At 35.2% G+C, this 13,277-nt stretch overlaps 1 protein-coding gene across 11 annotated transcripts in view; it reads right to left on the reverse strand.

Annotated features, from left to right (window-relative positions):
- The window catches only part of evi5a (ecotropic viral integration site 5a), a 271,867-nt gene that overhangs the window by 135,404 nt on the left and 123,186 nt on the right, over nucleotides 1-13,277 (reverse strand). For 7 of the 11 annotated variants that reach the window (XM_069939241.1, XM_069939244.1, XM_069939236.1 and 4 more), the window contains 3 exons: nucleotides 12,662-12,802; nucleotides 5,931-6,065; nucleotides 2,296-2,436 (listed from right to left, as the gene is read on the reverse strand). In XM_069939241.1, coding sequence (XP_069795342.1) covers nucleotides 2,296-2,436; nucleotides 5,931-6,065; nucleotides 12,662-12,802 — 417 coding nt within the window. The remainder of the gene's footprint in view (nucleotides 1-2,295; nucleotides 2,437-5,930; nucleotides 6,066-12,661; nucleotides 12,803-13,277) is intronic. The other 4 variants (XM_069939247.1, XM_069939246.1, XM_069939243.1 and 1 more) reach the window with 1 other exon arrangement.

Here is a 13,277-nt window from a genome sequence, read left to right on the forward strand (position 1 = left end):
TGGAAAGCACACAAAAACAAGGTGTTCACTGTATCTCGGTATACGTGACAAGAAACAATTCAATTTCTGCATCTGTTCATCAGCTCTATTTGCTTATTATACTGTTGGCCAAATATTATGTAATGCATGACATGACAGTCACAACATCTGATTTTACCTTATTATGTTTTTCCGAGGTGCTTGGGCACATCTACCTTGAAATGGTACCTAAATGTTCCCAATGAATAAAGCAATTAAAAAAAAGCTTTAAAACTTTTTTTTTAAAAATGAGATACGTAGCAAGGTAACAAACCCTTTTGGCCCATGAGGCCTTGCCACCCAAATACTCCAATTAACTTACAAACCCCATACGTTTTGAAGGGTGGGAGGAAATCCAAGCAAACATGGGGAGAATGTACAAACTCCCCTCAAACAGCGCTGGATTCAAATCCAGGTCACTGGCACTGTAATAGCATTGTACTAACTGCTACACTAACCATGCTGTCCTATCTTAAAATAAGTTTTAAGTTAGTGAATTCAACTTTCATTTGAAGAAAAAGCATATGAATCTTCAGAAGACTAACAGAAAAACGCATAAGAATTAATGAGTTTCAAAAATGGAGAACCGGGAAAGGCAAAAGTGGAGAGCAAAAGGAAGTTAAAAAAAAAAACAAGGAGAAAAATAAATCCAAAGAGAAGGGGAATCTGTGGAATTCATTGCCACAGAGGGCAGTAGAGGCAGGTTCATTTAATATATTTAAGAGGGAATTAGATATGTTTCTTCAGTATAAGAAAATTAGGGGTTTCGGAGAGAAGGCGGGGACGGGGTACTGAACTTTAAAATCAGCCATGATCTCATTGAATGGCGGAGCAGGCTCGAAGGGCGGAATGACCTACTCCTGCTCCTATCTTCTATGTTTGTCTATGATACAAGATTTACAAATCTATACTGTCCAGAATCATGAAGCAAGGGCTAGAAGATTTGATTGGGATAGAAGGGCTAGAAGACATTGATTTGGAAATAGCATTCAGTTTGTTTGGATTTTATCTCTGGCTAAAGCAGTGGTTTTCAAACTTTTTCTTTCACTCACATATCACCTTAAGTAATCCCTATGCCATGTGATTAGTAAGGGATTACTTAAGGTGGTATGTGAGTGGAAAGAAAAGTTTGAAAGCTACTGTTTTAATCGTACCTCATTGACTCGTTATGTGCATGGTTTCATAACTCAAATGGAAATGGGCCAATGACAATTTTTCTCAAGCAAAATATTTCAGTAACAATTAGGTCTAGAGCAGTGATTCTCAACCTTCCCTTCCGTCTCACATACCACCTTAAGCAATCGATGGCAATAGGGATTACTAAAGGTGGACTGTGAGTTGGGGGGGGGTGGATTTTGAAAACCACCGTCGTAGAATTACACAATAATTCAGCAGAAGAAGAATCATTTGATCTATCATACCCTTTGCCAACTTTTTGAGAGAGCTGTCTCAATAATCCTACTCTATTTTCTAATTTAACCCTTTATTTAAAGGCAATATTATGCCACCTCTTGTTCTTTGCCTGATCATCTGAATTTTAGTTATTCTGTCAAAACATTTCAGGATTTCAAAAATCGACCCATCAATAAGAATTGTAGAATCATAGAGAAACACAGCACAGAAATGGGTCCTTACAGTCTACCTTGTCGTATCTCTGAGCTCTTCATACAACTGTTTTTTATTTCATTTTTCCAAGCAATTAATTCAGTCCTCACCAATTTGCTCAACCCAGACATTGTGTGCGCTTACAAAAGAATATGGGTTCTCTTATTTGTTACTATCTAATATATCAAACATTCCCATTTAATTCTTTTTTTTCCAGCCCTCCCCTGCTCTTTTGCTGTACAGGTTGGCTTTCTACTGAATTACAAACTTAGCATCTGTGGTAAGGCTCTCTTTTATTCCATTTTGCCATGGTTTTGTTTTGCATTCTATAATCTTTTGTCACCTCAAAAACAAAATTGTTATTCTCTGAAAGTCGCAGTGAAATGCAACAATTCAACTGGTGTACTGCAAAAGGAATGCAGATTATGTAAATACAAGGTCTGACTGCACAAAGCTGTCACTATATTTAATGTGTCTGGACATCAAATTTCACTGAAATATACAACTTAGCGTACAATAAATTTCAAATAGCAAAATGTGATATGAAAAATAAACCATTTGTGATTGCAATATTTTGTGGTTTCTGATAAACATTTTATACCGTGAATGTTGAGAATTATGCAACAAGAACATTGATACATTTGCAAATAACCTACTCAAGGTTTATGTTACCTGCCAATGATCATCCAAATCTTTAACTTGCTGTCCAAGTTCTTTTACGCTCATCATCGCCTCTGCTTCCCTTAGTTTTGCCCCAATGAGCTCTTCTTGCAATCTGGCCATATTATTCTCATCAGGTAAGGAATTATTTTTCTGTTATTGGAAAGGTTTCAAAAATAAAAATCTCTGTTGAGTCACAATTTGAAATTCCAATGACCCAGGAGTGTACAGATGCAGAACTCTCCCTCCCCAAAACAAAAATTACCAGAAGGCAAAGAATACACAACAATGCACTGCATCAGGCAATTCGGGGCAGATTTGATCATCTGATTCTATATATACTACTGTAGGAACAGTATAAAAATAGCAATAAATTATCTGATGATTAAAGAAATTATCATCTTTTGAGGTCAGGATCAATGCACAACAAAAGCCAAATAGAAATACAAACTGGTAAGAATTCCTTAACCTGGAATGTTTATTCTGCTTCTATTTCATGATTGCTTCATGACCTTCAGACATACTAACTTCATTGTGTTGGTGCTAGACTACTTAAAGATGAAATACGAGTATTAAATACTAATTTTAAATAAAGTTTTTTTTAAAAAAAGTTTGTTTAACTGAAGCAAGGCTGTAGTAAGAAAACTTTTGCAAGTGGTCAACTCTGATTAAAAGTTTAAAAGATTACTAAAACACATATTTGGGATCAGGAACAAGAAGTTGATTCAAACTCTTACGTTTGCCCAATAGTGCCACCCATTAGCATTGCAAAGCATATTTTTTTATTTCAAGATGCAGCACTGTAAACAGGAAGGTGGTGAACAAACCTATTGGCCAAAAGTTGAACACTAAGAAAACATACACAATTAATCATTTAAATAAAGCAAACAGAAGATCAGAAACGAATAATTTCATTTCTGGACGTAAACTTGTCATTCAAGTTTGTTTAATGAAATGGTAAGAATCTATTAGGACAGGGAGAAAGGGATAGTAGGAAATATTGGTCAATAAAATATGAACTTTAGATTCCATGACCATTAATGTCTGGCAAAATTAAGAAATAACTTTTCAAAATATATTGGCCTGTATGAAAATTTTACACCAAAATACCTCTGGGTGAACCTGCTTACTTTTAATATTTTGTTCTTTTGTATAATATTAGCCAGTATGATTTTTGGTGTATGTATAAATTGCATAATGCACATGATAAAACTTGGTACAGTAATCGCCTAATTATTTGGTACACCTGTTCAGTGTGATTTTTATTCAGGTCAGTGCTTTAAATGTTTTTTTAATTCTGCCGAATTGATACTTTTCTTTCACCACAAAAATGTAACTTGGCTGTTTCCCTCATTTCCATTCCATATTAAAGCATTGGTGCAGAGTTACGCAAATCTTGCCAGTTTACTGAATTTTAACAGCATGATGCATTGAACAAAATATTGTTCAAAAAACTGCGGCTTAACCTTCAGTGAATCAATATTTTCCGCACGACTTGACTGAGCGTGCAACTCCGTGTATTAGGAGAATAGTGGTTAGTGCAGCACTGTTGCACTGCCAGTGACCCAGGTTCAAATCCAGTGACGTATGTTCTCACTGTGTCACATGGGATTCCTCAGGGTGCTCCAGTTTCCTCTCACATTCCAAAGATGTACGGGGTTAGTAGGTTAATTGGTCGAATGAGTGTATTTGGGCAGCGAGGGCTCAAAGGGTAATTAAAATTCAGTAAATGGCATATAATTGGCAAGATCTGCTGAACTCTGCACCAATGTTTTAAAGCATGACAAATAACCACAGTTCAGAAATACTAATGTCCAACGTGTATTGTGCATAAATTACAAGGAAGATTATTTGCTTCTGGTGCTTCGGCACAGCCTGATCACATTTCACAAAACATGTGAAAGACAGCAATCTTTTAAACTTTTAATCAGAGGTGACCACTTGCAAAAGTTTTCTTACTACAGCCTTGCTTCAGTTAAACAAACTTTTTTTTTTAAACTTTATTTAAAATTTTCAGATTACATAAAAACAATAAATAAAAATAATAACAAAATAAAGTAAACTAAAACAATATAAACCCACCCCACCCTCAGCTCGAATTACTCAGGCTGAATATAAGAGTAGGATTGTGTCTGATCACTCTGTTATTTATATCATGTGCTGGATCTGAAGTTCTGCAATCAACATATCGTTGGAGATTTAATGTAATGCTATTGAAGAAGCCAGAGTTTGTTAGTTTTGTTAAGGAACAAATTGCTTCTTTTTTTGCATATAAGTACGAATTCAGTACAGAGCAATTTCATTTTATGGGATGCTTTGAAAGCATATTTACAGGGCCAAATTATTAGTTATTCAGCAAAAGAAAAAAAGTATTTGACAGAAATTTGACATTGGAGAAACAGATAACGGAGTTGGAAAAAATTTCAAAAAAATTGTATTGAAGATAAAAAGGCAGCATTAACTAAATTGAAATTACATTATAATACATTGCAAACTTACCAATATGAGCGTCTAATTCAGAGATCTAAACAGTGTTACTATGAATTAGGTGATAGAACTCAAAAGTATTAGCTTGGCAATTGAAAACAGAACAGGCTTCGAGAACTATTAATGCTGTGAAAAAGAATTCAATAGTTACCTATAAGCCTCAGGAAATTAATGACCAATTTTGTTCATTTTGTCAGAAATTGTATACTTCTGAGGGGGTTCGAGATAATGGTTCTATTAAATTTTTTTATCTACTTTAGATCTGCCAGTGTTAGGAGAAGATGATGTGAAAGAATTGGAATCTCAATTTACAGATTTTGAGATTAAGCAAGCGATGCAGGAGATGCCCAATGGGAAATCTCCAGGAGACGGTGGCTTTACTGTTGAGTTTTATAAGGTGTTTTATGATAATTTGTCTCCTATATTTTTGGATGTACTTCAACAAATAACGGATGAACAATCATTACCAGAATCTTGTTCAAGTGCGATAATTACAGTAATACCAAAGAAAGACAGATTTGTTGAATGTGGCCTCATATTGGCCAATTTTTTATTCAATGTAATAGCTAAAATATTGGCGAATAGACTCGCCAAATATCTACCTCAATTAGTACACATTGATCAGGCAGGTTTCATAAAGAATAGGTATGCCTCTGATAATATTCTTCGAATTATTACATTGATCAAGTCAGCAACCCAACCTACCAGTGGTGCTCGAGCTTGACGCGGAAAGAGCATTTGATCGAGTTGAGAGGAATTTTTAATTTAAAGTGTTGGAAAAATTTAAGTTTGGGCTGTTTTTTACTGGTTGGGTTAAGGCACTATATAAAAATCCAGTTAAACAAACTTGAACAACAAATTTACAACCAGAAAGGAAATTATTCCTCTCTGATCTTGTTTCCATTTACTTTATTTAAATGATTCTTCATGTTCAACGTTCGGCCATTAGCTCTGTTCACCATCTTCCTCTACAAATAATTAAATGTTGCACAAGATTTGATGAAAAATCTAAATTGTAACATTTTCATGTTCAGAAGGGCAACAACAATATTTTTAAATGAAAATTGGATAAAATGTAAAGAAAGCTTTAGCTACTGAAGTAGATTGTCGGTACAGTGATACACACTTCCATTACACACAAGTCAAATTAATCAAAGTACCTTTTCTATGTCCAAAATTTTGTCCTGCATCTCTTTAAGTGCACATTGTGATTCTGCTTCTCTTAACCTTGCTTGCACGAGCTCAGTCTCCAATTGAAGAACAAAATCCTCACTGTAGCGTGGGTTACATTTATGCTACAAAAGAATACAGTATTTATGAAAAGATAGTTAAGTATTAATTTCTGAAAATTAAATACAAGGTCATTTTGCTCGACAATGTATTTACATTACTAAAGAGTAAATCCAATTAAACCTTGCAAAAGTTTCAATCAGAACTTTAACATCCAGTCTTAGCTGAAAGTGATGGCAATTAAAGTATATTCATTTAATTAATTATACATTTCAAATAATAAAATCTGTGCTATAGTCTGGATTTTTCAAATTAAGGATCTGGATCTCAATGCACAAAACATATATTCCATTGCATTTCAATAAAATATATATTTCAATAGGTCATTTGCAACACTGTACTGTAGAAATGATTATTCACATAGAGAATTTGGCAGATTTGTAAAATCTGCATGTAAGCATTTATTATAAAATCAAATAAGAAATTTGCTTATGCAATAAATGTGAAACTTGTAGCCCTTGAATTCCCAAGACAGTTGCAGCTTCATTCCTATAAGTCAGGTACAGCACACTGGAGTGTGCACCAGGTACACAAAATGGATACAAATCCAACAGAAGCATTAGTAAAAAAAAATTTTTAATATATAAAAATGTGGACATTTTTCCCCAAAGATGGATCAAATGTTTCCTAATGAGACACAAATCCAAGGTTTGATGACTTGGCTTTATTAGAATTTGTAACATGTGATGGATTATATATTTTATATTATATATAAATGTTTTTAAAAGAGATAGATTGTGGGGGTTTAGAGAGTTGGTCACTTCACAAATAGACATCAACACTTCACAAAAGAAATCTCATTTAAAATGTAAGAGTTTTCCTCACGCTGGACATTCAAGCACCAGTGATTTTGCAAAAACAATGAAACTACTTTACTAAAGAATTTCAAAAGCAGGTGCAAATTGAAGAGTCTGGGCTCAAGAGGCTGTTAAGATCTTTCAAAGATTGGGTCTGGAGCCTTGGGAGTCTTGGTGGTTTTGCAAGCAGAGAGAGAGAGAGAGAGAATTCAGTTCTGCAGTGGCATTTCAGGCTGCAACATGACAAGCTGGCAGGCTTGGTTGAAAACCCCATTTGAAGATGGGTTGTGAGTTCTGAGTTCAGCCTGTTGAAAAACACTTGGGGTCCTCACATGAGAAATAAGGGAAAACAACAGGAACTCTGTGGTGACCTGGAAGAAGAGGTTATCATTTGGAAAACCCTAATGGAGAAAGATTCTTCGGTAAGACACTGAAGTGACCGATGGAAGTAAATCAGTTTGTGTGTGTCCAACGAGCAACTAATCTCTCTTTGAAACCAACAAGAACCTTCCTGAACGATAACCATTTAACTTTAAGCACCAGAGCCTGATATAAATGTTAAATTCTGTGCATTGTATAAGAATTGCCTGATACCAGTGAACGTGGAGAAGTGAGAAATGAAATTGGACTGTGAATCAAAGAACTTTCCTGAACTTACACACACGTTACATCCACGTGCGCTTAGAATTAGAAGGGGGTTAAGTTAATAGTTATAAGTTAAAATTTGATCCTGTTTTTATGTTTAAAGAAAATTAAAGTAATTTTTGTCTTGGTGAATTTCTATTGCTGCTGGGTTTTGGGGTCCTCTGGGCCCATAAAAACTGCATAATTCAGACTTGATTGAGCAATCATTTCAAGCACTATTCTTAATAGTACTCACAATTCAATAATTAAAGGCATGGAAATGAAGATTAATAATGTGTACAAAGTTACACACAAATTCTTTCTTCACCATCAACATTGCCAGGCTTAAAATTAACTTCCTAATTTATGGAATGCAACTACAACTGGAATTTCTTTTATTCCCGAGTATATAATGAACATCTCAAAATACTGGAAGAAATTTCATAGGATCAAAGAACCCACAGGGCAAAATTTGTGTAACAACTTAAAAGTTCAGGCAATTAAAATGGAACAAACATCACTTATTGGCAACCTTTAAGCTCTTTTAAACAAATAAAATTGCTAAATATAATTATCAATAAAATATTGCCTGTGAAATTCTGATCATTTTAGACTAAATTTGATGCAGCATTTAACATTCAAATATGCAACTGTGTTGTATAAAGATTATATACATGAGAGAGGTTTTTGTAAATTTAGCCATAGTCTTCCTGAAGAATGAAGTAAGCTCAATTGGCCACATACTGCTAGTTACATTCTCATCCAATTTATCCAAACATTTCATGTGCTCAACATAATTAACAACACAAAAGGCAAACGAGTTTTCATTCTTTCCTTAAAATTATAACAGCACATTAGATCCTGTCAATTTTCTTTGGTTCTGAGAAGTCAATGCAATTTACAAGGACAGTTTTAAATAAGCGCCCTATTCCAATTCTTTTTTTTTTAATGTTTTCCCTTGTGCTCTGAAGTGTTCAATTCAAACAAAATGTACACAAATAATCAATATTTCAATGTTATGTACAATTTCAAACAAAAAGTATTTCAGCCTTTTGCCATACAAATCAAATACTGTGTAAACATGGAAATTAAAATCAATTATTTCAAACACATTTGTTGGTCATATCTTTTGCATTATAATTATGTGCAGAAATATCATTTAACAAACTGTCCCAGTTCCAGCGATTATGAAAAATAGCATGGACTTCAGAGACCCATGGTTAAATTGTAACCTTTTAGAGTAAAATCCCTGTTATTTGGAATTCAAGCAACTGGCAAAAAAAAAGAAAATACAATAAAAAAAGAAAATAATGGGTTAAAAATGCAGAAGTTTAAAGTTAGCACGGACGTCATTAGTTCACCAATTTCGCTACACACAATCTCAAGCAACCAGGAAATTCATTTATCCGGCATCTACCAATCCCCGTAGGTGCCGGATACCAGGGATTTTACTGTATTAACATTCTACCATCAACAATGAAATGTAAACAGTCAACAATATATGGAAATACACAAAATTTACAACACAGAAACAAGCCATTAACTGATTCTCCCGAAATTGCACCAACAATGTTACAAGAGAAAAAAGTCACCAAAAAAAATCACAGGAAAATGCCATAGAAAAAAAATTCTTATCTCGTATGCCTCAATTAATAAGTTGTCTTCAGACTTGTTTTCTCCTTCAAATTTGTATCCATCCAACAATAAACATTTCAAGTTACACAAACTTGAGCTGTGTGAAATTTATTAAAAATAACGCACCACTGTGCTCTTCCATGTACCAAAGACCAAGTGTTTGATGACACTAGTTCATTGCCCATCCTATGCATTGCTGCTTAGTGGAATAGATTTGTACTTATCTATTAAGCCACAAAATGAGACTATTTGGCTTGTCACGTCCACATCAACTACCAGCAGAGAAATCTTATCACTCTCCTTCCCCTCTCGTTATTGCCAAATTATCTTGCAACTTGTTCTCTTTCACAAGTCTATCAACTCCCTTTTGTTTTTTTTCCTCTCACCTCCAAAGAGCAGCATGTAGTTAACCTAATGGCCTATTTTTAAGCTGTGGGAGGAAACCAGAGAACCTGGCAGAAACTTTAAGGGCGGCACAGTTGGCATAGCAGTTAGCACAACGCCGTCACAGCATCAGCGGTCGGGACCGGGGTTCAAATCCCACACTGTCTGTAAGAAATTGGTACATTCTCCCCACATCTGTGTGGGTTTTCCCCAGGGGCTCCAGTTTCCTTCCACCATTCGAAACATACCAGGGGTGGAGGTTAATATGGGGGTAAATTGGGCGGCACAGACACGTGGGGCGAAATGGTTTATTAGTATGCTGTATATCTAAAAACCCATAGGCTCATGTGCAAACTCTACCCAACTCCATCTGTGGTCAGGATTAAACCTATGGTTTTGAGGCTGTGAGATGACAGCACTAACTGCTCATCATCATATTGCCCAAAATATAAAAATCTAATTTGACCTTCAAAATTCTGATATCATGTTCTGTGCATTTGAAAGATTATTTACCTGCACATCCACTCTCAATAATTGCAATGCCCTGCTAATCAGCCTCCAATGCCCAACTTCCTCAAAACCATTCTCCTTGTAGCTGGTCGATGGAGAGTCTTTCATAATATCTCTGCTAACTAGTAGCAGTTTCTGGTCCAATATGGCTTCAGAATTTAAAATCTCAGCTATTTTCAAATTCCCTCACGGTCTTACTCCCTCCTAATCTCCGTAAACTTCTTCCAAAAAATGTGGCATCTAACAAGGGCCTCTTTTGTATACCTTCAATCATATTTGGTTTCCTTACTTACAATTTGAAGTTCCAAAATTTCTTTCATAAAACTCTCCCCTCTGCACTCTCCCTCCCTTTAATACAACTTGCTTCTGCACAGTCTCTTTAAAGCAACTTTCATCTCTGCACCTTTTTTAATTCTCACCTCTTCACTCACTCTTTAAAGTAACTCTTGCCTCTACGCTCTCTTTTGAAAATAACTTACGCTCGCGAGTTTAATTTTAAATTATTGGATGTTACAGTGCAATTCTGGAAGGTTGACAATCCTAATCTTTGCCCTTTATCTCATAACGATCCAAATAAATATTCCTAAAAAATCTTTCTGTGGTAACCATTTAAATTTCAATGAGAAATCGAGACAACCTCATTTTACAGTAATTTTAAGAACAGGCTGAAGCACTTTTTTTGGATGCAATATTGAATTGCAGCAATTTGTCCTCTCGGATGGCAGTAAGCCATCTCAGGAGACCATCTGCCACATAAAGGGCAGCAGTTATTCACCTGACATCACAAAAATAAAGATGATCCAGCAATTCAATATTTTTTCAAGGAAGTTGCTGCATAACAACTGGTTGCTGTGTTTCCTCTTTATGAAGAGACTCCTTAACAGTGATTGACTATCAAGGTTTAGGGGCGCATCCATGCACACTACAGAAACTAAAGCCTTCTTTCATTCTCTTTGACCAAGATTTTGCTTCTGCTCTCCTTACTGAGTTGTCAGTTTTTAATCTCTGAAACACCTTGGGATAGTGTTCTGTGCTAAAAGTGTTCATTATGATTTCTGATTGGTGCAGCTCCTACATAGTATGCAGTTGTGAATGTCATTGGATAATTCAGAGAGAAAAACTTGATGGTTGACACAGTATCAATGGGCTGAAGGTCTGCTTGCATGCTGTATGATTCTTTGAACTCTGAAATAGTGGTGTTTTCTCCAACATGCCTTTCTGGGTGTCAACTCTTTTAAGCCTTTAACACTTTCTGGGCAGATTAAATAATCAATGCCCAGCACTCGCTGATAAAATAAATACAAATATAAAGGTGATTTTTGAGGGAAAGAGATTGCATGGAAATCTGCAATGGACGTTAAGCAAATTGCAAGGTACTGCATGGATCTAAATTTCAAAGCAAATGACTGCCATCCATCCCCATTAAAGTTTCAGGTTGTCATCCAAAACACAGGTGAAACATGCACCTAAATAGTAAGGCAATGGAATGATGGCAGAGTATTGGATGGTTGGCCCTGAGTCAAATTTTTCAATATTGATAGTACATGTTCAGTAAGCTCTCTATCGATGGAAGGGAATCAGCCAACAAATTACAAGTACATTTTTGGGGAATCATTCAAGGAGTTTGAACAATAACTGGGTCCATTAAGAAATCCAGTAGTAAAAGTCAAATATACCTTATGGTTTTACAATTACATTGAAATACTCTATGGTGCAAAATGAAATTTAAAGGCTGACTATATTCATATCAACAACCATCAATATCGCTGTTCATTTACAATTAGTGGTATGTCTGTGCACTAAGGGAACGTGATTAATATTTCTATCGTTGAGTTCTGTGAAATTTAGACAAAAGGATGTCAGAAAAAAAGAACCAAGCTTGCATTCACTGTCAAGTCCAGAAATTTTGCAAAAGGATCCCTTGCCAAACTTTTCTTGACAGTTGGATTATCGTCAATTAATTTTTGTGTATTAACATCATGCGTTCAAATACGCTATTTGCTGTTACAGTAAAATTTGCCAACTCAAGGGCTGAGATAAATGGGTGACAAAAAATATTAAAACCCTCAATTCCATCCCATCATCAAAAACACATTTCCTTATGCCTGAAACAAACCTCAAATGATGATCATTTTTATCTATATATTTAAGACTATGATGGATAGATTTCTACATAGTAAGGGAATTAACGGATATGGGGAAAGGGCAGGTTGGTGGAGATGAGCCTATCATCAGATCAGGCTTGATGGGCTGGATGGCCTACTCCTGCACCTATTTCTTATGTTCTTACATTCTAGCTCTACTTTAAATTCTTGAACAACTTTGAAAACAGCATTAATTTTCAGCAATTTCTGAATAGGTATTCGTGTGGTGATGATTCAGATCTATAATTGACTGCTCGAATACAGATTATGTTTGTTATGCTAAACTATGAAACGAAGAAAAACCTGGTCTATCATCAGGCAGAGAACCTGCAAAAACAAAAAAAAAAAACACCCTAGGAAGAAAAGGAAATGCAAAGCATTCGGTTTATAAACTGAACAAACACTAAAATAATTTCCAAGCTGAAAATGAGACGAGATGACATGAACAATAAGGTGCAAATTAAGCAATGAAGAACAGGAAATAGATGATGCTGCCAGCCTCCTTACCCGTTGCTCTTGGAGCTCCCTGAAGGCATTCTGAGCTTTCTCCAGCTTAGCACTAGCCTCATCACTCTGCTGTTTAATGGTGGCCAGCTCCCGTTTAATGAGGTAGTTTTCCTCTGCCTCCTGTGCCCTTGTCACTTGTCCCTTCGGACACAATTGTGCAGGGAATAAGGATTGGTGTGGGGGAGCAGTGAAAAGTTTTTCGAATTTACATTGGTAGATTAGTAATACATCCCAGAGGACAGACATTAGATTTTATTATTTGAAGTTTTTTTTTGCCTAGTGATACTGTTTAGCAATGTAAAGCACTTACCAAATTTTCTACATGCAATTCTGCTAAATATACATGTAGTAAGAATTAATGGCCTTGATTGAATTAGAAAACTTAGAGTTAGTGAGGAGATGAACATGCATTAAAATTACAAACACTCCTTCATTTAAATATACATATATTTTTTAAAACTTAAGAATGTGCATCTGGAATGGTCAGTCATTAAAATGTATTTACTGTTTTTAATGGTTTTTTATTTCGACAGGGGACTGATTTCATTGCAATTACAATTCTTTTCCCTTCATTATTAATTAAATGAAAAAATTACAGTAAAAAAATAGTGTACAT

Source organism: Narcine bancroftii, chromosome 5 (genome assembly GCF_036971445.1).
Source record: "Narcine bancroftii isolate sNarBan1 chromosome 5, sNarBan1.hap1, whole genome shotgun sequence".
In the NCBI taxonomy this organism is placed as follows: domain Eukaryota; kingdom Metazoa; phylum Chordata; class Chondrichthyes; order Torpediniformes; family Narcinidae; genus Narcine; species Narcine bancroftii.